General features: G+C 36.5%; 1 protein-coding gene across 3 annotated transcripts in view; it reads left to right on the forward strand.

Annotated features, from left to right (window-relative positions):
- Positions 1–27,691, forward strand: part of BRWD1 (bromodomain and WD repeat domain containing 1) — a 120,408-nt gene extending 92,717 nt beyond the window's left edge. For all 3 annotated transcript variants that reach the window (XM_022552928.3, XM_089910233.1, XM_089910234.1), the window contains 9 exons: positions 1,386–1,458; positions 2,553–2,594; positions 4,386–4,532; positions 5,294–5,446; positions 11,926–12,092; positions 15,352–15,578; positions 17,143–17,301; positions 19,404–20,306; positions 21,703–27,691. In XM_022552928.3, the coding sequence (XP_022408636.2) occupies positions 1,386–1,458; positions 2,553–2,594; positions 4,386–4,532; positions 5,294–5,446; positions 11,926–12,092; positions 15,352–15,578; positions 17,143–17,301; positions 19,404–20,306; positions 21,703–22,868 (3,037 nt within the window). In that variant the 3' untranslated portion in view covers positions 22,869–27,691. The remainder of the gene's footprint in view (positions 1–1,385; positions 1,459–2,552; positions 2,595–4,385; positions 4,533–5,293; positions 5,447–11,925; positions 12,093–15,351; positions 15,579–17,142; positions 17,302–19,403; positions 20,307–21,702) is intronic.

A 27,691-nucleotide genomic window follows, 5' to 3' on the forward strand; every position in this document is an offset into this window, starting at 1 on the left:
ATTATACCCTTTTAATGTGTTACATTAAATGATATTTCTTTACATTTCTTCTTTTGTGATTGTAATTTAGGTAAAGGAATGAGAAATTGAATAGTCCAATTTTTTCTATTTTTAAAAATTTTGAAATAATTTTATACTACAGAGAGTTGCCCTATGTATACATATACCCTTCACCTGTTTTCCCCTTAGGTTAACATTTTACACAACTGTGGTGTCCTTATGAAGTGTTAAGAAATTATCCTTGGTACAGTACTATTGACTAAAGTGTAGAATTTATCTGGATTTCATCAGCTTTTACATCAATGTTATTTTCTGTTTCAGGATCCAATCCAGAATTCCCACTGCATTCACTGTTTTGTTTTCTTAGTCTCTTTTAATCTGTTCTCTAGTCTTTCCTTTCTTTTATCACTTCATCATTTTTTATGAGTGCTGGACACTTATTTTGTAGTGTGTAATTAATTTGGCTCGTCAGATATTTTCTCATGATTAGATTGAGTTTTAATCTGTTTTGGATTGTATCCTGTGAATATTCCACACTTTTCTTGCATTTGGAAATCGATTTGGACTAGTAGGATGAAAACTGACCTGCAAATTGAGATCCAGGTTCTAACCTAATCTGTTCTGGTGAACTTTTCTGGGTGACTTTGCACACATTACTCAGCCTCTTTCCTTTAAAATGAATGATTTTGCTATATGACCTTGTATGCCTTTCCCCCAGTTATAAAAATTCTTTGAAAGAATTATATACTGGAGAAGATAATTTATAAACTCTGACATCATTTTCAGTATCTGGCTACAAACTGGGGAATAACTGATTCCAGCTGTTTCACTCTCCTGGGCTGAATCTGTCTGATGTCTGGAGGACTCAAACTTATTGCCTCTCCTCCCAAAGTTTCTTCTTTCTACTTCAGGAAGGTCACATACCCATTTTCATCTCCATTGTGTCTAGATACCCCTATTTTATGATTCTTTTTTCTGCTGTGTTTACAGTGATGTTAAGATATAATTTATTTTAGTTTTTACTTCCTTTTTTGCTTCTATTCTTTTTTATCTCAAATCAACCATTTTCCTGGTACTCACTGTACAAATATTACTAGTGGTGATAACTTTGAAAAACTCATCCGTGTATTCATCCAATTGAGGCTATACATATAGTATTTCTGTACACACTTAAATTGAAAAAAAAATTAACTTTCAGTGTTCTAGTATGGTCAGTTGTTTCCACAGAGGACAGAGTAAAAACCTGATATTCTACTGCTTGAAATTAGGTGTGCATAGGAACTGTTTGCATAGTTGGGGAACTGTTTGTATCTTAACCTGTAGTTTGAATATTTGGAGACAGGGACTACATTTGCATACTGTTAAATTAAAAAATTGTCTTTTAGGAGTCAAGACTGTACAAATATCTCAGAACTTTCTAACACTTCTGAAAATGATGAGCAAAATGCCGGGGATTTGGTATGAAGTTTGTCAATTTTATAATGATTTTCGTTAATTTCAAATGCTAACTTAGAATGAAGAGTGAAGTAGAAAACGTTGGTTACCTAAATCAATTCTTGCTATATTCCAATGAACTATGAAAATAGGGCATTTGATAAAACTACATTTTAAAATTATCTAGATCGTCAATGAGGTAATAGCCAATAATTGATATTAAATAAACAAGTTATGTCTAAGTGAATTAACTTAGGTGTGGAATATGTTCTCTTTCCAAATTTGAGATAGAGAAAGGTGTATTATAAGAAGTACCTTGGATATGTTTTTGGTAAAATCAGCATCTGAGGGAATTCCCTGGCAGTCCAGTGGTTAGGACTCGGTGCTTTCACTGCCGTGGCCTGGGTTCAATCCCTGATTGGAGAACTGGAATTCCACAAGCCATGTGGCACAGCCAAAAAAAAACCAGTATCTGAGAGTTGGATTTAATTGTAATTAAAAATTAATGAACTTTACCATGCTGTAAGTACCCTAAAATCCTTCACTCAAGATGGTGTTGAAGTGTAAGTAAAGGCAGATATCATTGATGTTGTGTAATTTCACTTCATAGAAAATCAGGTTGTTGTATGGAGTTGCAGGAAGGATATTTTTTTTAAAACAGTGTGGTGTCAGTTTCTACACAAACTATTATTGTAGTTCACTGATTTTCATTGGAATAAAAATGGGGATGCTAATATGTGATTTAGGGAATAAGAAAATGTGTAGCGTACAAAATGTAGGAATCTGTGGGAGACTCTTCTGAGTTTTATGGAAGAGGTAAAAACACAAATTTAAAGCTCCTTGGGCATGTCTTCTGTGGACATGCACAAGGCAACTTTTTATAGCTATATTTTGGGTTTAGTGCATGTTTACGTTAGGGAATGTAAATGGTTATTAAGAATAAGAATAAGGGTTGGTTTCTTGGAGGGTGAGTGCCACAAAGACCACCTGATAGTCTGTATTTTGAGATTTTGTTAACAAGTTATAACCCTCGTAAACCTAATGTCTTTGATATGCTAAGATTATTGCATATCTAATGAAAATATTAACACTTGAAATGCTCTGATTTTTATTCCTAGGATGATAGTGATCTTCCTAAAACATCTTCTGGAAGAAGGAGAGTAAGTTAATTTGTGTGATTAACCTTAGTTGTTTATTTACTCTGTGTTTTAAAATCAACATAAGATTTTAGGTGTTGTCTTTGAAAAGTTACATTGATACTGATATTGAATATTTTATAAGAGAAATGGGAGAAATCACTGTAAGGTGGATGGCTAGGTAAGGTTTAGTGGAAGGGTTGGGATTTGGACTGTGTCCTCAGAATGAGATAGAGGAAGAAGAGGACACTTGAAAAGTAAGGGCTATTATGATTCAAGCTAAAAAAGTAGGAAAGTGTGGCATGTCAGTGAGCTACTGAGAGCATTGGCCTGACTGGCGTAGGGGTTGAATTTTGGAGTGAGCAAAGTGTCTGGCTGTTAGGTTGGGAGCAGATTATGGTGATATTGTAAACCAAAGATTTCTTTTAAATTTACAGTATAGAGTCAATTCCATAGCCAAAACAGATTTTGATTAAAGTTAGATAGATTTGTATTAAAGTTAGGAGTTCATTGCAAGAATCTCAGAGAAAAGGTGGGAAACTTAGTCAAGAATAGTGCTGGCTGGGAATTCCCTTGCAGTCCAGTGGTTAGGACTCCGCACTTTCACTGCCGAGGGCTCGGGTTCAGTCCCAGGTCAGGGAACTAAGATCCCACAAGCGCACAGTGGCGTGGCCATTAAAAAAGAAAAAAAAAGAATAGTGTTGGCTTGCAATAGAGAGGAAGGAAAGAAGATGAGACCTTTTAATGGGAAAATTAACTAGGATTTGGTGACTGAACCTTTTTTAAAAATGCGGATTTGTTGGGAGGATAGGGGAGAACAAAGTGGGCAATAAGCTTTGGATATTGGGTAGTTAAAGTTGTGGTGTCATCAGGAGTTCTCGAAGCTCTTATGTAAATGTTAATTAAAAGTAAAGCTTATTAATTGGAAAATGCTTAGTAGTGTTATCTTATATTTCATTCAAATGCTGCTTAAATTTAAGCTTTTTATCACATCAATTTTCATAATATGCTGCCTCAAATAACAATGAAAAGTTAAGATTTGAATTATTACCATTTTCATATAATTTCATTTCTAAACAGACTTCTAAGTATTTAGTATCTGTTTAGTATTTGTCATGATTGCTGTAGCAAATTATAAATCTAGTGCCTTAAGCAATAAAAATACCCTGTAGTTCTGTGGATTAGAAGTTTGGCATGAGTCTCACTGGACTAAAGTCAAGGTGTCAGCATAGCTGTGTTCCTTTCTGGAAACTCTAGGGTAGAATTCATTTCCTTCCATTTTCCAGCTTCTGGAGCCTCATGGTCCCCTTGCATCTTCAAGTCAGCAGCATAGCATCTTCCAGTCTGCCTCTGACTCTTTTGCCTCCCTTGTATGAGGACCCTTGTGATTACATTGGGCCCACCCTGATAATCCAGGACTGTCTCCCCATCTCAAAGTCTATCTACTCTTTTAGTCATATCTGCAGAGTCCCTTTTGCCATAGTCACAGGTTCTTGGGACTAAGATGTACACGTCTTCGGGAGCATTATTCTGCCTACTGCATTATCCAGTGTGATACTTCATGTTCTGTGAGAACATTTTCTAAACTTAGGAGATAAGTGGTGGAATGAAAATGTTTTTAGAGTAACAGATGTGACACTGGGTTTTTTTAAAAAAGTGGATTTTTTCCCCAAGTAGATAGAAAATCATGTAATGACATACGACATAATACAGAAGACAACAGCTCAGTTGCATTCTTACCATTATACTATATCATACCATAGTGTGGCTTTTCCAAGATTGAAAAAACTTTTAATATTATGGATGTATTTTTAGGTTCATGATTGGAAAGCAAGGCGCATCAAAGCAACCAATTATGTTGAAAGCAACTGGAAGAAACAGTGTAAGGAACTAGTGAACTTAATATTTCAATGTGAAGATTCTGAACCATTTAGACAACCTGTTGATTTGGTTGAATATCCAGTAAGTTGTCATTATTTATATGTTTGGGGCTTTTCTTGTTGGTGTAGAGGAGATTGGGATAGAGGTATTCAAATTAAAAAGTAAGATGTCTAGAATTCCCTGGTGGCCTAGTGGTTAGGATTCTGGGTTTTTCACTGCCGTGACCCGGCTTCAATCCCTGGTCAGGGAACTGAGATCCTGCAAGCCACGTGGCATGGCCCAAAAAAAAAAGAAAGAAAAAACCCCCAGCAACCAAAAAGTAAGATGACTAGGTTTCCTGTTAACTTTGTCTCTGACCACTAATTCAGCTGTGGAAGAGTTGTTTTACACAGTTTACTTGAATTAATAGACACCCTTGTAACTTGGGTTAAGACTTAGTTAACCAGTGTTACATAATATAATTGGAGGATTAGTAGGCCCAGCCCCAGGAAAACTATGAATTGTTTAAAAGTGTGTCTTTACTTTCTAATAGGGAAATGGAAAATGACCTAAAAAAAAAAAAAAAAGATTAGAAAGCACAAATTTACTGTAGGAAGCTTAGAAATTATAGAAGGGTATAAAGAAGGAAATAAAAACAATTTCATATCTTGCTGCCAAGTATATAATTTTGTTATATTTCTTGTCCATATGTTTGGATGTCTTCTTTAAAATTATTGATGATTCTTAAGATCCTTGTAACCTTTTTTTCTTCTGTCATTTTGAATATTTTAGAGATTTGATGCACTTACATTTCTAAAAACAGGAATCGAATCTTTGAACTAATTATTGTTTTTAAAATCTAGGATTACCGAGATATTATAGATACTCCAATGGATTTTGGAACAGTAAGGGAAACTTTGGAAGCGGGAAATTATGACAGCCCTTTGGAATTTTGCAAAGACATCCGGTTGATATTTAGCAATGCAAAAGCATATACACCAAATAAAAGATCAAAGGTAATTTTAAAAGTGGTTTATAAAAAAAAAAAAAGTACGTGTGATCTGTGTAGATGGCAGTTTTCTAGTGTTTGGTGGAGGTGGGAGCATAAAAGATCAGTGAGTAGAGTAAGACCACTGTTAACCATAGAGTGCCACTGCCCAGGCATCTGCTTAGGAAACATCATTTCCTTGTGACACTGTTCCGCTTTCCTCAAGTTTTATAAACAAAAGAGGATTGGTGCGAGTGAGGACACCAGTGAAAAATGAACAAATTTGTATTTGATGTATAGAGTGAGAAAAATGTGTTTTCTTACATATGGGAATCTTGAAAAGTGGATTGGGAACTTAGTGATAGAGGCTGAAAGAATATTAAAAGTAAGAAAAGGAAAATCTGAAGTGAGCGTGGACTACTGATGGCATACTAACGTTTTTTATCTGAAGAAGAAACACGTCGGCCATCTGATTAGTTAAGAACACAAGTAGAGTGGACATTCCTAAATTTTTGTTCAAATGTTCTGTGTTGGATAACTTTTCAAAACTTGTTGAAACATAATAAATACACAAAAGGGTACACATACTCTCAGTGAATATTCATAAACCTTTGTAGCCAGTGTGCTGGGTAATTAAAAAAAAAAAAGCAATAATTTGAGAGTAAGACTTTAAAATAAAGCCCTTGCTTGATGCACTTTCTCTATCATCAGTGACTATCACTGCTAATTAACCATTTTGTCTTAATTTCACTTCTCCCTCATTACTTATTATCAGACTGCCTGCATTAATTCTTCTCTTAATCTGAGAACCTTTTCATTGCATTCAGTATCCAAATTGCTTATTGGATCAGTTTAACATACAAGTCTAACATTTTTCCAAGCTTGTGTTATTGTCAGTATTCACCATTTGTGAGACTTTCTTTCCAGACAGAAAATAAATTTCATTCATGTCTTTTTCCCTTTTGTTTAAAATATGTTTGAGGATACATCATACAACTCATGCATTTGAAGTGCACAATTTAGTGGGTTTTAGTATATTACCAAATTTTCAAAATTGTGGTTACATATATATATAAAACAAAATTTATCATTTTAACCATTTTTAAGTGTATAGTTCACTGGCATTAATTACATTCACAGTGTTGCTCAGCCATCACTGCTATTTCCAGAACTCTTTCATCATCCCAAACAGCAACTCTGTCACCAGTAAGCAAGTAACTCCACTAGCCCTTGGTAACCTCTAATTTACTTTGTATCCCTCTGAATTTGCCTATTCTAGATATTTCGTACAAATTGAATCCCACAATATTTGGCTTTTGTGTCTGGCATATTTCACTTAAAATAGTATCTTAAAGGTTCATCCATGTTGTTGCCTGTATTGGAACTTCATTCCTTTTTTTGGCTGAATAATATTTCATTGTATGGGTATATGACATTTTGCTCATTCATCTTTTGATGGACACTTGAGTTTCTACTTTTTGGTTATCGTGATTAATGGGAATACAAGTATTTGTAAGAGTTCTTGTCCTCAGTTTTCTTGGGTATATATCTAAGAGTGGAATTTCTGGTTCATAGAGTAATTCTATGTTTAGCTTTTTCAGGAACCACCAAGGTATATTCCATAATGGCTGCACCATTTTGTATTCCCACTGGCAATGTACGAGGATTCTAGTTTCTCCACAGACTTGCCAAAATTTGTTATTTTCTGTGTTTTTAAAAAAAATTATAGCCATTGTAGTAACTGAAGTGTTACCCCCTTGTAGTTTTCATTTGTATTTATGTTATGACTTACTAAAAATTATATCTAGAATTTATTTAAATCAGATATAGTAAGACATGCAGACATGAATTGTCACGAAGGAAGAAGTTTATACTCACAGATCCCTAGAAACAGAAGTGTGTGATACAAGGTTGATGAGTAGGCAGAGGGGAGGGGAGGGGAGGGAAGGGAAGAGTATGGCGCAGAGCTTAGATTGGGGTTTTCACAGGACAGCAAGGCAGGGCAGAGTAAACAGTCTAGGATTGGCTAGTTTGTAGTAATTGGAGCTTTGATCTGTAGGGGTGGTCTCTAGATGTCTGATTCCTGGCCCTTGGGTGATTTGGGTAGGGGGAATATTAGCTTGGTGTATGAGAGTTTGATAAAGAAGACTTGTTAGGTGTTTGATCTCTGGATTGTTTTCTGTATCAGAGGTACACCTGCAAAAAAAAGCCACTTGCTATCTCTGGGAACTAGCCCTGGGGTGGGGTAGTCTCTCCAGGATCAAGGCTCCAAATGCCAGAGCATCAAGGATACAGAAAATAAGAAAATATAGTCAGTACACTAATGATGTTGAGTATCTTTTCATGTGGTTATTGACCACTTGTATATTTTCTTTGGAAAAATATCTATTCAAGTGGTTTGCCCAATTTTTAATTGGATTTTTGTCCTTTTGTTGTTGAGTTGTAAGAATTTTAAAATATATTCTGGATATTAAGTCCTAATCAGATGAATGTTTTCCAGTTATTTTGTCTGTAGGTTGTCTTTTCACTTTTGATAATGTCCTTTGATGCACAAAAGTTTTTAATTTTGATGAAGCCCAATTAATCTATTTTTTTTTTCTTTGGTTTCTTGTGCTTTTGGTTTCATGTTTAAGAACCCATTGCTACTTAGCGTCACACAGCCTGTAAGATACCCAACACTATTATGGAGCAATTTGAAAAATATGTGTCAGAAGCTTAAGTGCCATTTGACCCATTAATTCTAATTTTTTTTTTTTGGTACGCGGGCCTCTCACTGTTGTGGCCTCTCCCATTGCGGAGCACAGGCTCCGGACGCACAGGCTCAGCGGCCATGGCTCACGGGCCCAGCCGCTTCGCGGCATGTGGGATCCTCCCGGACGGGGCACGAACCCGTGTCCCCTGCATCGACAGGCGGACTCTCAACCACTGCACCACCAGGGAAGCCCCATTAATTCTAATTTTAATAATTATTTTTTATAGACAGTGTTAACTGTGGAAAAGACTACTTGCACAAAACATATATTAAGGAGTAATTTATAGAGGCAAATGTTTGGAAATAGTGTTCAAAATAGTTTAAAAAAATCCACTGCCACATTCAGTGTCATGAAGATTCACCTCGTGTTCTTCTAAGAGTTTTATGGTTTAGTTCTTATGTAAGCTATTGATCCATTTTGAGTTAATATTTGTGTATGGTGTAAGATAGAGGTCCAGTTTATTCTTTTGCATGTAGAAATCCAGTTGTCCCAGCAACATCTGTTGAAGTGACTATTCTTTCCCTATTAAATGGCCTGGCACCCTTTTTGAAAATCAGTTGGCCATAGATATATGGGTTTATTTCTGAACTCAGTTCTGTTCCATTGGTTTATACATATGAGTGTCTCTGTGTCAGTACTATGTTTTGTTTACTGTAGCTTTAGTAGTAAGTTTGGCAGTAAAGGAAATTTGAGTCCTCTTACATTGTTCTCTTTCAGGATTGTTTTGGCAGTTCAGGGGGTGCAATTCATTATGAATTTGAGGATTGACTTTTTCCATGTCTGTTTTCATAGGGATTGAATTGAATGTGTAGATTGCTTTGGGCAGTATTGACATCCTGACTACTGTTTTTCTATCCCTTAATGCCAGATGTCTTTCCATTTATTTAGGTCTAATTTCTTCCAGCAATGTTTTGTAATTTTCAGTGGAGAGTCTTACAGCTCCTTGGTTAAATTTATTCCCACGTATTTTATTGTTTCCGATGCTATTTGAGATGCAGTTGCTTTCTTTTTTTTTTTTTGTGGTACGCGGGCCTCTCACTGTCGTGGCCTCTCCTGTTGCAGAGCACAGGCTCCGGATGCGCAGGCTTAGCGGCCATGGCTCACGGGCCTAGACGCTCCGTGGCATGTGGGATCTTCCCCGACCGGGGCACGAACCCGTGTCCCCTGCATCAGCAGGCGGACTCTCAACCACTGCGCCACCTGGGAAGCCCTGCAGTTGCTTTCTTAATTTCCTTTTTCACTTGTTCATTGTTGGTGTATAGAAACAGAGCAGATTCTTGTGTGTTAATCTCATACTGTGTAATTTAGTTGGATTAATTTGTTAGCACTAATAGCTTTCTTGTAGAATCTTTGATTGCTTCTATATATAGGATCATTTCATCTGCAAATAGAGATAGTTCTACTTCTACCTTTCCAATTTGAATTATTTTTATTTCTTGTTTAATTGCTCTGGTAGAATTTAAGGTACAGTGTTGAATAACAGTGGTGAAACCAGGCATTCTTGTATCATTCCTGATCTAAGGGGGAAAGATTTTCAGTCATTTACCATTGTGTATAATGATAACTGTGGGTTTTTCACACATGCCCTTTTTCATGTTGAGGAACCAATAATTTTAGCACTCATTTTTGTTAAACAATTTTATTTTTAATTCAAATGTATTATTGAATTTTTCAGATGAAAGTGGTGGTACTCAAGAGTATCAGAGCTTTCAAACTTAATACGATTGAGGAAAAAAAATCACTCTTGTTAAAATTGGTGACTTATGCTAGAGTTCAGGTTTGAGGGAAAAGAATAAATTTAATATATGTACAAAATACTGGAAGTAACTGTTAAAGACCACTTCAAAGATAAAGAGGGATTACAGATTTCGCATATACTTATTATATGTATGTGTATATAGGTTTCCTTCTGTATTTGAACATACCCCATTTCTAGGTGAAGAACCAGCTACCTTAGGACACATCTTGATAACAGATACACGGAATAGATCAAGATAAAGCACAGATGCTCACAGATACAGTTCAAAACTGTGGTGACCTGCCTAAACAAAATGTGTCACAAAGAGATGTACACCAAGACACATCATAATTAAAATGTTAAAAGCTAAGCATAAAGAGAGAATTCTAAAGACAGCAAGAGAAAAACAAAGAGTCCTAACATAATAGATACCCCTTAAAGCTGTCAGCTGATTTCTCTGCCAGAACTTTGCCGACCAGAAGGCTGTCGAATTACATATTCAAAGTGCCGAAAGGGAAAATCTGTTGTCATTATACTTTTGTCAAGGCCCATAGAATATTCAACACCAAGAATGAACCCTAATGGTTCTGATGGACTTTGGGTGATAACGTGTCAATGCAAGCTCAGCAACCATAATAAATGTATCTCTCTGGTTTGGGACGTTGCTAAAAAAACAAAAACAAACAACAAACAAAAAGCTGTGGTGACCTGATGCTGAGATGCTGAGTGTAGTTGCTGGGGAAGGAGCTTGGCTCTTGCTACTCTTGCTGTTTGGGGTACGCACTACCTCTATAACAGCTTGCTGCAAACAAATGCTGAACTCTGTTTTCACCTTTTTTCATAGAAGTGAAAATCTTTGGATTTTTTTTTCAGTTAGCGAGAACAAGTACTAATAAAGTAGGTCTTTTGTAAAACTGAAGTGGCAGAAAGTAGCGTTTTTGAAAGTGGGGATACCTGTATATGTATGTGTGTATATATGTATGTGTGTGTGTGTGTATATATATATATATATGAATATGGCAAATTCATACATTTTACATACTTTTTAAAGGTTCCCCAGTGTTAGTCTCTTCACCCTCCTCTACCATGCACCAGAATGATTGATATTTAGCTTTTGAATATTAGATTTTTACTTTACAGGAATGATTGTGGATGAGTAAAGAGTACTTCCTGTGAATACAGAGCTGTGCCAAAAAGTTATTTATAGTGGCACTCAACATTACATTGCTGTTCTTTTGAAGATTTGATGTTATTTAATTATAAAAGTTATTAGAACACAATCTTATATAAAGTTATAGGGCATAATGTCTCCTTTTGGATGTAAGCAATCGTTTTTTTCCCAATAATAATCTAAGTGGCATCAGAGGCAGTCAGATTTCAAGTAGAGAGTAGTGTAGAAGTGCTTTTGTTCCCTTGCCCCAAGGAGACACTGCCTAAATAGCAGCCTTAAAACCAACCAGGGGGCTTCCCTGGTGGTGCAGTGGTTGAGAGTCTGCCTGCCGATGCAGGGGACACAGGTTCGTGCCCCGGTCCGGGAAGATCCCACATGCCGCGGAGCGGCTGGGCCCGTGAGCCATGGCCGCTGAGCCTGCGCGTCTGGAGCCTGTGATCCGCAACGGGAGAGGCAACAACAGTGAGAGGCCCGCATACCGCAAAAAAAAAAAAAAAAAAAAAAAAAAACCAACTTCCTATCTAAGTTTGGGAGAAGGAGGCATTTTGGGGATTTGTACAGGTAGATGTGGAAAAAACCAGTTGAGAACCACTGACATACAGACATAAACCCTAGATACAACCCTAGGGTTGATTGATTTAAAATTACTTTCTTTTCATCGGAGAAGTGTGTATTTGATACTTCCACTGTCCTTGCAGGGAAGGGATGGGAAATGAAGTAAGGAACAGTCATTTATCTATAACAGTGATATAATAGATTACAAGTAGCCTCAATGACTATAATTTTACTTGTAAAAATATTTTAAAAGATATTTTAGTACTAGTTTTGCTTTCATGTCCTTGCAGATTTACAGTATGACGTTGAGATTGTCTGCCTTATTTGAAGAAAAAATGAAGAAAATCTCTTCTGATTTTAAGATTGGTCAAAAATTCAGTGAAAAACTTCGAAGAAGCCAGAGGTTCAAGAGACGGCAAAATTGTAACCGTGTCAATCAGTCTAACAAAAGTATCAGGTAAATTGGTTATTGCAGTCTTTGTGTGCAGTTTTTAAAAATTTCAGGTTGTGATACTTCTTTGATTTTATTAAGCTAAAAATTCTTAATCATTTTACAGTATATTCACTAAAGATAGTCATTGTTTTTTATGGCTTGAAAGCATTCTCTGCATATAGAGCTGTTGCATTAATTTTTAATTATATACATTTGTAAGCATTTAATGAAAAGCATCAACTAAATCTTCCTAAGGATTATTCAAAATATTTCTTGTCTTTTGCATAAGAATTTTTTTTTTTAATGCAGAGGGTAAAATGATTACTGTGTATGGCTATTGAGCATTTGATCCTGTAAGGGAAAATGCCAGTTAGATGTAATGCACTCTGTTTTCACTGGGGATTAGTTGTAGAGAAGAAATATAAAATGAAGGATTTATTCTCTTTATAGTAAATTAATATTTATATTTTGCCATTTATGACTGTGTAGCTTACATTACTATCAAATTTATAGATATTTTGACATGTAGAAATATGGAAATTGAGTTTTTCAGTGTTTAGTTTGTTTTCATGTACTTTTTTTAAAATAAATTTATTTTATTTATTTATTTTTGGCTGCATTGGGTCTTTGTTGCTGCATATGGGCTTCCTCTAGTGTGGCGATCGGGGGCTACTCTTCGTTGTGGTGCGCGGACTTCTCACTGTGGTGGCTTCTCTTGTTGCGGAGCACGGGCTCTAGGCGCGCGGGCTTCAGTAGTTGCAGCACGCAGGCTCAGTAGCTGTGGTTCGTGGGCTCTAGAGCACAGGCTCAGTAGTTGTGGCTCACAGGCTTAGTTGCTTCATGGTATGTGCATGTCCCCTGCATTGGCAGGTGGATTCTCAACCACTGCGCCGCCAGGGAAACCCATCATGTACATTTTGAATGTGCACTATACCCTTGATGGATTTCCTCATGGTTGTTCTTGGGATTACACCATGCATCTCAATTGAAAACAATCTACTTCAGGTTAATACTATTTAATTCCCATAGATATAAGAATTCTGTTCTAGTTTAGCTCCCTTCCCCTTCTTATTTGTGCTGTTACTGTCATACAGTTTATATCTTTATATGTTGTTTTATGAAGTTGTCTTTTAAATCAGATAAGAATAAACAAATTACTTATACTGTTATTTATATTTACTTATGTAATTATCTTTCCCAGTGGTCTTTATTTCTTTTTATAGATTTGAGTTACCCTCTGGTGTCATTTCTTTTCAACCTGAAGTGCTTTAATATTTCTTGTAAGGCAGACATGCGAGCAGTGAATTCCCTTAATCTTTGTTTATCTGGGAATGTCTTAATTTCACTTTTATTATTTAAGACTAGTTTTATTATTTTAAGACTAGTTTAGTTGGCAGTGTTTTTCTTTTAGCACTTTGAATATGTCATCTTACTGCCTGCTGACCTCCAGTGTTTCTGATGAGAGTCAGCTATTAATCTTACTGAGGTTCCCTTCCTTGTGCATATGGAGTTTTCTCTTGGTGCTTTCAAGATTTTCTTTTTGTCTTCATCTTGCAAATGACTGTAGGTGTGGATTTCTTTCCGTTTATCCTTATTGAAATTTGTCCAGCTTTGTGGATGTATAATGTTTTTTATCAGATTTGGGTGGTTTTCAGCCATTATTTCTTCAGATACTTTGTTCTGCTCCTTTTGTCTCCTTTGGGGCTCCCATATGTTGGTATGTTTAATGGTCTCCCAAAGGTCTCTGAGGCCTTCTGCATTTTTTTTCTTCATAAAGGATAGGATAAAAAGGAAAAGTTTTCACTCTTGAGCTACTATCACCTTGTCTACTGTTAAAAATCAAGTTTATGGGCTTCCCTGGTTGCGCAGTGGTTGAGAGTCCGCCTGCCAATGCAGGGGACACGGGTTCGTGCCCCGGTCTGGGAAGATCCCGCATGCCGCAGAGCGGCTGGGCCCGTGGGCCATAGCCGCTGAGCCTGCGCGTCCAGAGCCTATGCTCCACAACGGGAGAGACCACAACAGTGAGAGGCCCGTGTACCGCCAAAAAAAAAAAAAAAAAAAAAAATATATATATATATATGTATATACTTACGATAAGTATATAAGCATATAATTATTTCTTTTTGTATTACCCTCCAGCTGATATTAATGGAAGTTAAAATTTTGACATAACAAGTTTGAGTTTTCCTTTTATTATTTTTATTTTTTTAATAAAAGGAGGAAACCAAGATGTTACATTTTACAGTCATTTGTCCCCCTCCCATTTGTAGCTGACAGATTGGATTTAACACATGGAAACTGAAAGACTACTTGTCTTTAAACATGGTCTATTTACATTTGGAAACTTGAACTTTCTTGATTATGATAAACAATAACTGCTTAAAAGAACTGTGTTTTTTAAAAATTGAAGTATAGTTGATTAATTGTGGTTATCTTTAAGCTCCTAAAAGCTCCTTTGTCTTTTTGTTTTAAAGGAAAACAAAACCAAATCCTTTTGTTTTGAAGGATTATCTTTAAAAAACATGAATATTACTCAGATCTGTAATTTAAACCCAAAGATTGTCGTATCTTAAACTTCCACTGTTTTTCACCATAATCCATGGCTCAGGGGCCAATTTTGGTGAATTGGCCCTTGGATGTAAACAGATTGGTCTCAGAAAAAGACTAGCTTGTTCTCTTTTTTGCCTCTCTGTTCTTTCTCTTCAGGTTTTGTCAATTTCTCCTAATTTTATACTGTCTTTAGGAATATATAAATAGGAGCCTAGAGGGAATGTTGTCATATTGAGACTCAAATTTGTAATATGGGCAGTTCCTTGGTGGCCAAGTGGTTAGGATTCCAGGCTTTCACTGGTGTGGCCTGGGTTCAATTCCTGGTCAGGGAACTGAGAATCCCGCAAGCCGTGGTGCAGCCAAAAATCAATCAGTCAATCAAAATCAAATCACATCACAAGCTCTATTGCAGCTATAACTTTAAAAAAATTTGTAATATGAATGAATGCCTGTATTACATAAATGTTGGCTCCTCTTAGCATTTAATCCAAAGAATCTAAGGTATTCAGCATGATTTTCTGTAATTCTGTTACTTGGATCATTTGTTCATTACTCAAATTTGGAATAAAATGATGTCAAATTTAAAGAGAACAGTAATCCATGCTAGAATAAGATGTTAATAATGAATATTTTAATGTCTTGATCATAAAGTTATTCTCAGGTTAAGTAATAATACACTTTATTTAGGCATCCTCTGTTTTGTTAAATATTGTTTTATTTTTTCTTTGACCAGAAATATCAAGCAGAAGCGCTTAAAATCTCAGGCAAAAGTAATTCCGGAGTTGGTAGGTTCTCCTGTCCAGTCTACCTCAAGTAGGGCAGCTTATTCTACAAGCCGCAAGACAAGTGCTAGTGTCTCTTCGGGTGTTACTTCTGGTGATTCTTCAGATTCAGCGGCATCATCAGAAAGAATGAGGAGAAATACACCTGTCACTCTAACAAATGGTTCTACATTATCTGGTGAGAAATGGAATGTTATATATTCACCTGTTGAGCACTCACGTTTGTAACATTGGTAGTTACTGTGGGTTTAGAGGAGAGAATAAAGAAGTAAGACATGACCTTGACATTCAAGGAACTTAAATTTAACAGAAGAGATTTAAGTAACACATGGAATAATTAGATTATATTTGATAAATACTGTTCTTTGCAAGTGGTGCTGCCACATTTTAAGCAAATTTGAATCATTCAGGTTTTAAATAATGTGATATAAGTACCACTATTTGTGCAAAATTTGACATTTAAAAATTTCTTTAAATTAAAAAAAGGACTTGGTAATCATGTAAGTTTAAAGCTGATGTAAGTTTAAAGTAAAGTTTAAAGTTGAAAGTTTAAAGTAAATTCTGAACTGTTTATTTTATTACTATTTGGTGGTATAACTGTAGCTGACGCTGACCCTTTGTTAGCATTGTGGGAATGAGGCCATGGTGTGTACATACTTGCATATTGCTCTGAGTGATTTTGGTGACTTGTGATGATGGTATAATGATTACTGTTGTGATTTAAAATAGTAGGATCAAACAGGTAAAATGCAGCCATATTTTAGAGACTGGCAAGTCTTGCAGAAAAGTTTGGATTACTTAGTAGGGTCCCTTGTTATGAAGGAATCACATGACGAATTCTGTTTCAGGAAGATTAATCAGTTTGGCAGTGATATGTGGGGAAGGAGAAGAATCTGGAAACATAGTCAACATGATGGGAAGTGGGATACAGTAGGAGCAGGCAGAGTGGGCAAACTGCAGAGCAATTTCAAAGGAAGGAACACGATTTGGTGACTGATACCCCTCTAATAGCCACTCTGTTCTTTGACGTAGAGTTGGGTTGTAATATGGAGCAGAATTTTGTCTTTCAGCAGTATGTTCCCACTCATTTTGATGCAATATTTATTTTGTGATAGGCATGCAAGAATTGAGCCTGGATGAAGGAGCAGGAAATTTGGTTTCCTATCTTGTGCCTACACTTGTGCATATACTCATTAAGTATTATGGTGGGGGGAAATGACCTGTACTATTTAAATTATTCATCTCACACCTTTTCTACCTTTTTTTTTGTGTGTGTGTGTTGAAATGCTCTTTCTTGAGCTTGGAAGCCTGTATGGTACAACTATGCTGTTAGGAAGGGCTACTAGAAAGAGACCTGAAAGCCTACTGAAATACTGGACTTGAAATGATTGTCTTTTCTATAGGAAATACCTGTCTCATAACAGAAGGAAGAAGATAGTGGAGCTAATTAAATTTTTAATGAAAGCTTGTTTATAAAATATATAAACTGTATTTTCTGAATCCAAACCCATATTAACATGTTACTTTCAGAAATAAGAGAACAAACTTGATTTCAGATGCTGATTATGTACCTTTTAGTACCAAAATGTTATCAGCTATTCTTTGGAACGGTTTTAAAAAATATACTCTCCTCTTCAGAGTATTTTAAGAATCTGCTTTTAGTCTATTGTTACAAAATAACCGCTCGTGTGTAAAGATAGGAGAATATATGTAATGAACTGTTGATGCTTCATTTTTCTTAGAAAGTGAAATGGAAGATTCCTTAGGTACCTCTTCATCATCTTCAGCTTCAAATAGTTCAGAGGAAAGCAAAGAGAGTTCAAGAGCTCGTGAATCCTCCTTACGTAGTGGGCTGGCCAGGAGCAGGGTGACCAGAACCAGAGCCGCCAAAAGAAAAACTGGTGAGAAGAGGCTCGGTGGTACTTTGGAGAAATGTATATCAAGAGAATTCAAAAGCTAAATATTGGATGGTTTATTTATTTACTTAAAAAAAATTTTTTTTTTAATTTAAATTTTTATTTATTTTTTGACTGCATTGGGTCTTTGTTGCTGCACGTGGGCTTTCTCTAGTTGTGGCGAGCGGGGGCTACTCTTCGTTGCGGTGCGTGGGCTTCTCATTGCGGTGGCTTCTCTTGTTGCAGGGAGCGCGGGCTCTAGGCGTGCAGGCTTCAGTAGATGCGACGCTTGGGCTCAGCAGTTGCGGCACGCGGGCTCTAGAGCGCAGGCTTGGTAGTTGTGGCGCATGGGCTTAGTTGCTCTGCGGCATGTGGGATCTTCCTGGACCAGGGATCGAACCCGTGTCGCCTGCATTGGCCGGTGGATTCTTAATCACTGCACCACCAGGCAAGTCCTGGATGGTTTACTGACTTAACGCATCTGCACATGATTACATGTCCTTTAGGCTTTTTTTTTTCTTGAGGTATAATTGACATATAACATTATATTAATTTCAGGTGTACAATGTAATGATTTGACATTTGTGTACTTTACAGAATGGTTACTGTGCGTCACCATACATAGTCACAAAATTTTTTTTTTCTTGTGATGAGGACTTTTAAGATTTAGTCTTAGCAACTTTCCAATATGCAATACAGTATTATTAACTATACTTGCCATGCTGTACATTATATCTTCATAACTTATTTATTTTATAACTGGAAGTTTGTACCTTTTGACTCCATTTACCCATTTCACTCACTCCCTATGCACCCTACCCTCCGGCAACCACCAGTCTGTTCTCTGTATCTATGAGCTTGTTTTTTGTTTTGTTTTTGTAGATTCCACATATAAGTGAGATCATAGGGTATTTGTCTTTCTCTGTCTGACTTACTTCACTTAGCATAATGCCCTCAAGGTCCATCTGTGTTGTCGCAAATGGCAAGAGTCCATTCTTTTTTATGGCTGAGAAGTATTCGTGTGGGTGTGTACCTTCTTTATCCATTCATCCATTATCGAACACTTAGGGTGTTTCCATATCTTGGCTATTGGTAATAATGCTGCCGTGAGCATGGGGGTGCACATATCTTTTCACATTCATGTTTTTGTTTTCTTTGGATAAATAGCCAGAAGTGGAATTGTTGGATCATATAATATTTCTATTTGTAATTTTTTGAGGAACCTCGATACTGTTTTCTATAGTGGCTGCACCAGTTTACTTTCCCACCAGCCGTGCACAGGGGCTCCCTCTCCTTCACATCCTCACCAACAATTGTTATTTCTTGTCTTTCTGATGATAGCTATTCTAAAAGGTGTGAAATGATATCTCACTGTGGTTTTGATTTGCATTTCCCTAATGATCAGTGATGTTGAGCATCTTTTCATGTGCTTGTTGGACATCTGTATGCCTCTTATGGAAAAATGCCTCTTCAGATTCTCTGCCCATTTTTCAATTGGATTGTTTGTTTTTTTGCTATTGAGTTGTATGAGTTCTGGATATTAACCCCTGATTAGGTATATGATTTGCAAATATCTTCTCCCATTCAGTATGTTGCCATTTCATTTTGTTGATGATTTCCTTTGCTTTTTAGTTTGATGTAGTCTTGCTTGTTTATTTTTGCTTTTGTTGCTTTTGCTTTTGGAGTCAGATCTAAAAAATCATTGCCAAGAATGATGTCAAGGAGTTTTCTACCCATGTTTTCTTCTAGTAGTATGATTTCAGGTCTTACGTTCTTTAATCCACTTTGAGTTAATTTTTGTGTATGGTATAAGATAGTAGTCTAGTTTCATTCTTTTGCATGTGGCTGTCTAGTTTCCCAACACCATTTATTGAAAAGACTGTCCCTTCCCATTTTTATATTCTTGGCTCCTTTGTCATAAATTATCTGACCATATATGCGTGGGTTTATTTCTGGACTCTCTGTTCTGTCCTTTAAACTTTTTAAATTTAGAAAGGTAAACTTGTTTTGGCATTAAAAAAATAAGGAACATCAGTACTAAAATGAAGTCATTTAAAAATGTTGAAATAAGGAAGACCTTTCTAATTTTACTGTTACTTTATTTTTAGGTCCAGTTTCTTTAGAAAATGGATGTGGTAGAAGAGCCACTAGAAAGAGAGTCTATTTAAGTGACTCTGATAACAATTTTTTGGAGACTGGTGAAAGTCTAAAAGCCAGAGCTGGAAGTAACCGAAAAGTGCTACGAAAGTGTGCTGCTGTGGCTGCCAATAAGATAAAGTTAATGAGTGACGTAGAGGAGAATTCTAGCTCTGAAAGTGTCTGTTCTGGCCGTAAGCTGCCTCACCGCAATGCTTCTGCTGTAGCTAGAAAAAAGTTATTACATAATTCTGAGGATGACCAGAGCTTAAAGTCAGAACTTGAAGAAGAAGAGCTTAAAGATCAAAATCAACCATCACCATTGTCCAGTTCTCATGCTGCCCAGAATACTGAAAATGGAGATTCAGAGTCAGAAAGTGATTTGCGGGTAGCCCGGAAAAATTGGCATGCTAATGGTTACAAGTCCCAAACTGCAGCAACTTCTAAAACAAAATTTCTTAAGATAGAGTCTTCTGAGGAAGACTCTAAAAGTCATGATTCAGATAATGGACGTAACAGAACTGCTGGCCCATCAACATCTTCGCAGAAACCTAAGGCAGAAAGCATCTCAGAGGAAGAGGAGGAAGCAAATTCTGAACCAAGAAAATATGGTGGTAGGAGATACAACACAGGTCGCAAGAATGCTGCTTTCCTTAAAAAAGCAAAAATCTTCAGTGATTCAGAGGACTCTGAATCTGAAGCAGAAGATGGAGAAGACGGTAGATGTCATAAAATGGAAATTAACCCGAGTTCAGGGAATGTGAAGTGTGAACCTATTGCTGGGTCCCAGTGTTTTTCAGATCATGTATCTGAAACTGATCTGAATTCAGATGATGACAAGAAAACAAAAGAAAAACCAAACAATTTTATGAAAGGTAATTCAAAACATTTAACCTTGGTTCACTGATTTTTCTCACTGTCCTTTTCTTTTATAACATACATGGTCTTTTCCCCCCATAAAACTTTTCTTTGCCACCTGTTTAGTTTTGCTCATGTAACAGGAAGCCTTGGCCATAGCTGTTTTTTTTTTTCTTTTTTTCTTTTTTTTTTTTTTTTGCGGTACACAGGCCTCTCACTGTTGTGGCCTCTTCCGTTGTGGAGCACAGGCTCCGGACGCGCAGGCTCAGCGGCCATGGCCCACAGGCCCAGCCGCTCTGCAGCATACGGGATCTTCCCGGACAGGGGCATGAACCCGTGTCCCCTGCATCAGCAGGCGGACTCTCAACCACTGTGCCACCAGGGAAGCCTCATAGCTGTTTTTAATAGAGATTTCAGTTCTTATAATGGAATGGGGATATTGTATTGGCTATGGGCTTAAGAAGAGCAGAGGCCAGCACATTTATAAGCTGTTGGTGATAATAGTTTGAGGAGAGGAAAGAAAAGGGTGGTTGAAAGGAATGTGATAAGTAATAATAATAATAGCAGGGGCTTCCCTGGTGGCGCAGTGGTTGAGAGTCTGCCTGCCGATGCGGGGGACACAGGTTTGTGCCCCGGTCTGGGAGGACCCCACATGCTGCAGAGCGGCTGGGCCCGTGAGCCCTGGCCGCTGAGCCTGCGTGTCCGGAGACTGTGCTCCACAACGGGAGAGGCCACAACAGTGAGAGGCCCGCGTACTGCAAAAAACAAAATAACAAACAAACAAAAATAATAATAATAGCAGCTAAGAACAGTTACCAAGTTACCAAGCTATTTCTTATCAGGAAGTTTTTCTAAATGCTTTACATTTATTTATGAACCAGTTTAGTCTTCATATCTTTTATAAGTACTATTATTATGTCCATTTTACTGATAATAAGTCTGGAGCATGGAGAATTTAGATAACTTTCTGAATTAAGATTGTCCTGGTAAATGGAGATTGAAAAGTATTAAAGAGCAAGAGGCATCTAAAGCTAAGACTAACTGTAGTGTGTGATGGAACCTGTGAAGTTAAGAAGTTTCAGGGAGGCTGAGAGTGATGAGTTTGCATACTTTAGTGCAGTGATGAAGAGAGTGCAGTTTGTATTCATGTAAGTAAAATACTCTAGTGTCAGGTGTTTTGTGTATATAGACAGAAAGGCATGGGGTGTTATTGATGGGCGCATGTTATACTTGTGGATGGTGCTGAGGCTGAAAAAGTCACTGTTCTAAAGTAGTAAAAGCCCAACCCATTCACCGCCACCCTCTTTCCAAGTTAGAAAGAATCTCGGACTTCAGTTGTTTAAAATGTTGAACATTTAATTCCTTTAGACTTAATCTTCTATTAAAGATTAAAAGAGTACTCTTAATTTTTAGACTCTGCATCACAAGACCATGGACAAAGCAGAAAAGTTGCCAGGAAAAGGGTCTGTTCCAGTGACTCAGACAGCAATTCGAAGGTGGTTAAGAAAGCATCAAAAGCCAAAATGGGTCTCCTAAGAGTTCCTCGAAGATGTGCCACCACCGCTGCTACTAGGATCAAGCTAATGAGTGATGTGGAAGACGTCGGTTTAGAAAATGTGTGTACTAGAAGCAAAAAGGGAAGGAAAAAGTCCCTCCATTTTGCATGTACCACAGCTAAGAAGATAGTGAGTGATTCTGAGGGAGATGTAAACTGTGACGTGCCAAACGAACAATATGGCTGTGAAGGGAAGCCACCTGAAGCCGACTCAGACGGTAGTACAAAAAGTATTAATCAGTCTTTAAATGAAGACTCAGACTCTGAAGGTATGTTGAATTCAAGACACAAGAACAGGCATACCAGTAGTCACAAAACAAATGTTGCACCTTCTAAAACAAAGAATTCCTTGATTGGGTCTTCGGAGGAAGATTCAAAAAGCCATATTCCAGGGAACGAGACTGGTAGAAAAGGTTCTTCTGAGTCAACTCCGGTGCAAAAGGCTACTGCAGAGAATAACTTTGAAGAGGAACTGAATTATGGGCTACGCAGGTGGAATGGCAGAAGACTCAGGACCTATGGGAAGGCTCCTTTCAGTAAGACCAAAGTGATGCGGGATTCGCAGGAAGCAGCCGAGATGGCAGAAATGAAAAGGAAGAGACTGCATCCTGAATTGGAAAATGTGAAAGCTTCTGAAACAACAGGGAGCTCAAAGTGTGGACCTGACACTAGTCCCAAATCTGATTCAGATTTGGGGTCTGCCACTGAATCAGATGCTGACTTTACTGATGATACAAAAACCAAAAAGAGGAAAATGAAAGGAAAAGCAAAAGTAGTTAGAAAAGGTAAAACTTTTACAGCTAACGTATCTAAAACCGTGAGACGACAAAGACAAAGCAAACGTCCTAGGTTAAACGTGGATGATAATGACTGGGAGGATGTGGACTATGCAAAATCTAAAAGAGTTCTTCGGCGTTCAAAAATAAAGACGAGAAATCAGGGTAGGAGGACCGTGAGATACCATGATGGGGATGATGATAGAAGCTTAGAAAATGTGTTAGATTTTGATGATTGCACCTTATGACCTTGAGGGAAAACCAGTTCATTTAAAGAGGGAATGGACTGGAATTTATAGTGAAAGCTGGCTGTTGAAATTATTTTTTGTCCTACAATTCAGGGAATATATTTATATTTTTCTATGAAAAGTTATGAATGTGACTAAATCATGACTGTTATTTTTATTTGCACTTGCTTGCCTTTGTAGCAGCATTCAGCACAGGTGCCAAAATATGCTTCATTTTGGGGGCAGATCTACTTTGACAGTATTTACATATAGCAAGAGTTTGAAATATGTTAAACACTAGACATTCTGGTTATCAAAACCAATGAGCATTACTTTCATGGTAGCAATTGTCATACAGTTATTTTCAGAATTCGTCAAGAGGTGGTAGTTTCTAATCCCAGTCCTATTGTAGTATGAATTTCATGTGACCTTTGTTTACAGATTCTTCATAAATACTCTGTGCATACTGACATAACAATTGTGGGAGGGGTAACCATGATCAGTAGGCAAGGTACCTACCACTTTTTTCTTTCCCTGGCTACTTGAGTAGAATGCATTATACCAGATTGGTCATTTTCATTGAAATGGTTTCCAATTTTTGTTTCAAAGCCCTGTTGGGTCTTTCTCTTTTTCTTTATTTTTAAGGAAAATATCATCCATTATATTTTATAAACTTGAATTTATAAAGTGCTGGTAAATTATTATTTTTTTTAACGTTTGTGCATTATAAACCTCTAAGGCCAGACCATAGTACTAGCATTTTCTTTTAAATTGTGCACTAACAAAATGCTATATAATTTGTCTTTCCAAGATCTCCTGGTTTCCATGTACGGAATTTAACCAAAATCTTGGTCTTCCATAGTCTTACTCTGTGAAATAGAGGAGTTTGTGTGCCTTAGATTTAGATAAAGTGTGTTCTTTAATAGAGTGTACAGGGCTAAAAGAGTAAATTATGTGTAATTTCCCCCTATCTCTTGAAATTGTAGAGTTGATTTTTGTTAAGAGTGCAATCACAAATCTCATTTATATAGGAAAATAGTTAAATGTCATTCTCCATCTCTTTTAGTCTACTGCTGCCATGTGCAATCCCAAGCATTCTTTGCTGGTGCAACTAAGTATCTTTATTAGTGACCTCTAGTTTAAATCTAAGAAACTGTCATGTGTTGTTGGAAAATAATTTTGAAATCCACTTAAAGCGTAACTTTTACATCATCAAATACCATAGTACACTTATTTTCGAGCCAAATATTTTTACTTGATAGGTTGTGCTACTCCAAACAGTATAGGTGGCCATTCCTAGCTTGTTTGTGCCTGAAGATGGACTTGATTCAAGTGGTTTACATATTTCGTAGCTAAGGGGGTATGTTACAGTACTCCCACCCTTTGTTATTTATTGGCCCTAACTGTGTTTGGTTTCAGACAAAATTAACCCTTTTCTCCTGTGTATCCTTAAGGTGGCAGATAAGGAAAAGCATCAGACTCTGGTATCAGTGTTAGAGTGTTCTTAAGTGTTGCTACTTTTTAGTTATCTTTTCCAGTTGACATGGTAGAAGGTACTTTCTCTTTCTACTCTGGTATAAGGGGAAGGATGTTCTTAGACATTACCAACTGAGGTAGGTGGTATACCTACCTCTCCTTTGGTTGTTGAGAGAGCTATCACCACTTCAAAACTATGATGATTTTCTTCTGAAAGCTCGTATTAACTGTATTATTAACAGATTGAGTCAGGATAATTGTCCTTGACTACTGACCTGAAAAAAATTAATGGCATGCTCTTCCTTAATTTTAAGAAATGGTGATAGATGTCGTATCCATTAATTTATTTTAACTCTTCTTAAGCTTCTCTGTTTTATATCTATTCTCAGGGTTATAACTCCATGTTTACCATCACCTGGAAAAAGGTACCAAAAAAATCCATAAATAAATATGGAATATATTCATAAATACATCAGTTCTTTTGGTAAAATGATACTTTGACCATTTAGGCTTCATCAGTAGAACTAGTCTTATCTTTTGGACTGAATTAACTTAATTGATTGGCTGGTCAACCGTTCATAATTGTTCATTTTGTCCAAAACGGTTAGGCCTTTGTGTGTAGAAGCAGTATTTTGGTTTCATCTGAAAAACAAACAAACAAACCCCCCCAAAAATTGGCCTGGTGACTTTGAAAGCATGGTTGACAATGGTAGCTTCTCAAGTTCTGAAGTAAAACTAAGGGATTATAGAAAGAATCATTTTTATGGGTTTTTTTGGTCACGGTGCTATTCCTAAGGTTAACTTTGAATATGTGACACACACTGCTAAGTACCTTTAAGGAAAATTAATAAATAATTAATAGTTCAAAATGTTTACATTGAGCACTAGAACATGTTTGACTTTTTTTCTACTTTATGTGAAATGAGCAGGGATTTAATGCACAGATGTACTTTAATATGTTTGGGATCAGTTTGTATTTTTCTTGTGAAAAAAGACAAAAGGTTACAAAGTGAATGTGAACTGATCCAGAAGTAAGTGCTATAGCTTTCAGTTGCACTTGAAGTAACTTAATGATGTATATGAAAAAAAGACTACTGTGGTTGTTTATGTCCAAAGCCCTATGATTTTATTCATTTATGGTTAAAAAAAAAAAGGTTTGAGGTGTATTTAGATTTGATTTTTGATTCCTTTGAAAGACTAATTTTACCAAGCATATTAAGACAAAAAGATTTCAGACATTAAAAAAAAAAGGTGAGGTTTAAAAAAGCTTTTTTTCCCCCACTTCCTGCTTATTTAAAAAGGGTATACTGACAATGTGTAGTAACTTCTGAATAAAAGGAAAAGTTTATTCCATTTTCAGGTAATTCCTAGGGTAATCATTCTCCCTTTATCTTAGGGATTTAAACCCTTTGTCAATTTAGTAATCCTTGAAAGAATGATAAAGCATTTATTTACTCACAGCTTCTAAGTTAACAACAAAAAAGTTTCTTCTAGATAGTTAAGAGTTGTACCTAAAAAATAAATTAGTTTTATAATAAGAGAATGGGGGGAAATAACTTATGTTTTAGGAAAAGGCACTTCAAAACCTAGAAGTGCAAATGGGAAAAGGAGACGTAAACCAATAAACATGCCATCTGAAGGTAACTACTGTCCAAAAATAAGACACATCACTGAATCCTTCACACTCCATTGCTTGATGACTTCTTAAGTAAAAATTGTTATTTAGAGTAATGTTGGGTCCATACTGTGTTCCCTGTCCCTCTTCCAGCCTTTTTTTCTTTAGAATAATCAGAACACAGAATTTATTAACTTCACTGTATGGTATTAAAAACTAAAATGAAAGGATTTTATTAATCTCTCCTGTCAGTACAAATTGAATTTGTGTTACCTGAAAAAAATGAGAGGTTTGTATATCAGTAGATTGCAAGAACATTGTTAAAGGTGCATACAGTATTTTTGGTTTTCCTTTCTACTCAGTTGTACTCGTTTTTTGAGTAATATTTAAATGGCTAGAAAAGGTTTTTTTGCCTGCCTTTTTATAGCTGAAATGCCATCTCCACTCTTTTCATTGATACTAAGTCAATATACTTACTTTATCAGGTATCTTGTGGTTGTCATCAAATCTTTTAGTTCGTACATTGTATAGAAATTATAGTTCACTTATTCTAGTATGATGGAGTTTAACAAAGCACCTTCATTGTAGAAGAACTTTCCGCCTGTTAATTATTTAAGTTATATCTCTCAACTTCTGCTGTGGGTATCAGGGAATAATAAAGCAGAAACCCTAAGAAATTTGCAACCTAACAGAATAAGACTGTCTCTTATTCTAGTATTCAGGAACACACATACCAGCTCAAATATATTTGTCAAAGCTAGGGAGAAAATGGAGCATTGTGGAAGAATCTAGTCCAACTTGATTTGTAAATGCTAATCCTACTTATAGCTCAAATTGTGAATTTAATGGAAAGAACTGAAGTGTGAAAAGTATAATGGTGAGGGCTGTGTTGTGTTTTCTCACATTTTAAGAAAAGTTTTTATAGCTGTTTCTTAAAATTATATATGTTGCCTAAGGATACATGGGAATTCTCAAAGTTAAGAGAAATTTTTACCAATCACTCATAATCTGCCAAACTGGTTCCTAATATGTTGTTAATTTGGTAGAAGAATATCAAGACTCTTACTTGGTATCTCTTCAAAGATTGCCTTTATGGATTTGATGGAGGGAGGAGGGGCAGGGGCACTCACAGCATTTGAGTCCTACAGATTTGCAGGCTCTATCTTTGGCAGCATGCAAGTCGCTACAGACTATTTGTCAAGACCGATCATTTCATTGAATTTAATTATCAGTGCTACAGCATATTGTCTGGTCACACTTTAGTTTTTACATTAATTTTAAGGTAAGTTTTATCATTTATTAAAATCTTTAATGGGAATTAGGACTGTAAAGAGAAAGAGGCATTCTGAAAATTGAAATGGGATCGCACAGACTATGTGGACTGCAGCAGCCAGCCCTACCTACTGTTGGTTCCACAAGGAAAATTATATAGAAATCATTACCTTTTTCGATCAGTGGTTAAATGTTAAAGGAATCTTTAATTTTTAATAGGTTGAAGTTGATTTCCTAAGTTTTGATCCACCCTTAGTCCTTGCACTGTATGGACATACTCAGTTCATCTGTAAAATTCTACCATTTTAGTGCAGCTTGTCTCCCACATGAGAGCTCTACTTTAACTTTTTCTAAATTAGCTCGTTACCACGACTGAGTCAGCATTGTCACCTAGGAACCAATGTTTTAGACAACTGAAGTAGTAGAGTATAATAAATTTAAGTCATCATAATTATAAGCAAAGGCTTTTTTTTTTTTTAAA

This window comes from Delphinapterus leucas, chromosome 4 (genome assembly GCF_059928025.1).
Source record: "Delphinapterus leucas isolate spDelLeu-1000000601 "Yukka" chromosome 4, BTC_Dleu_Yukka2, whole genome shotgun sequence".
NCBI lineage: Eukaryota > Metazoa > Chordata > Mammalia > Artiodactyla > Monodontidae > Delphinapterus > Delphinapterus leucas.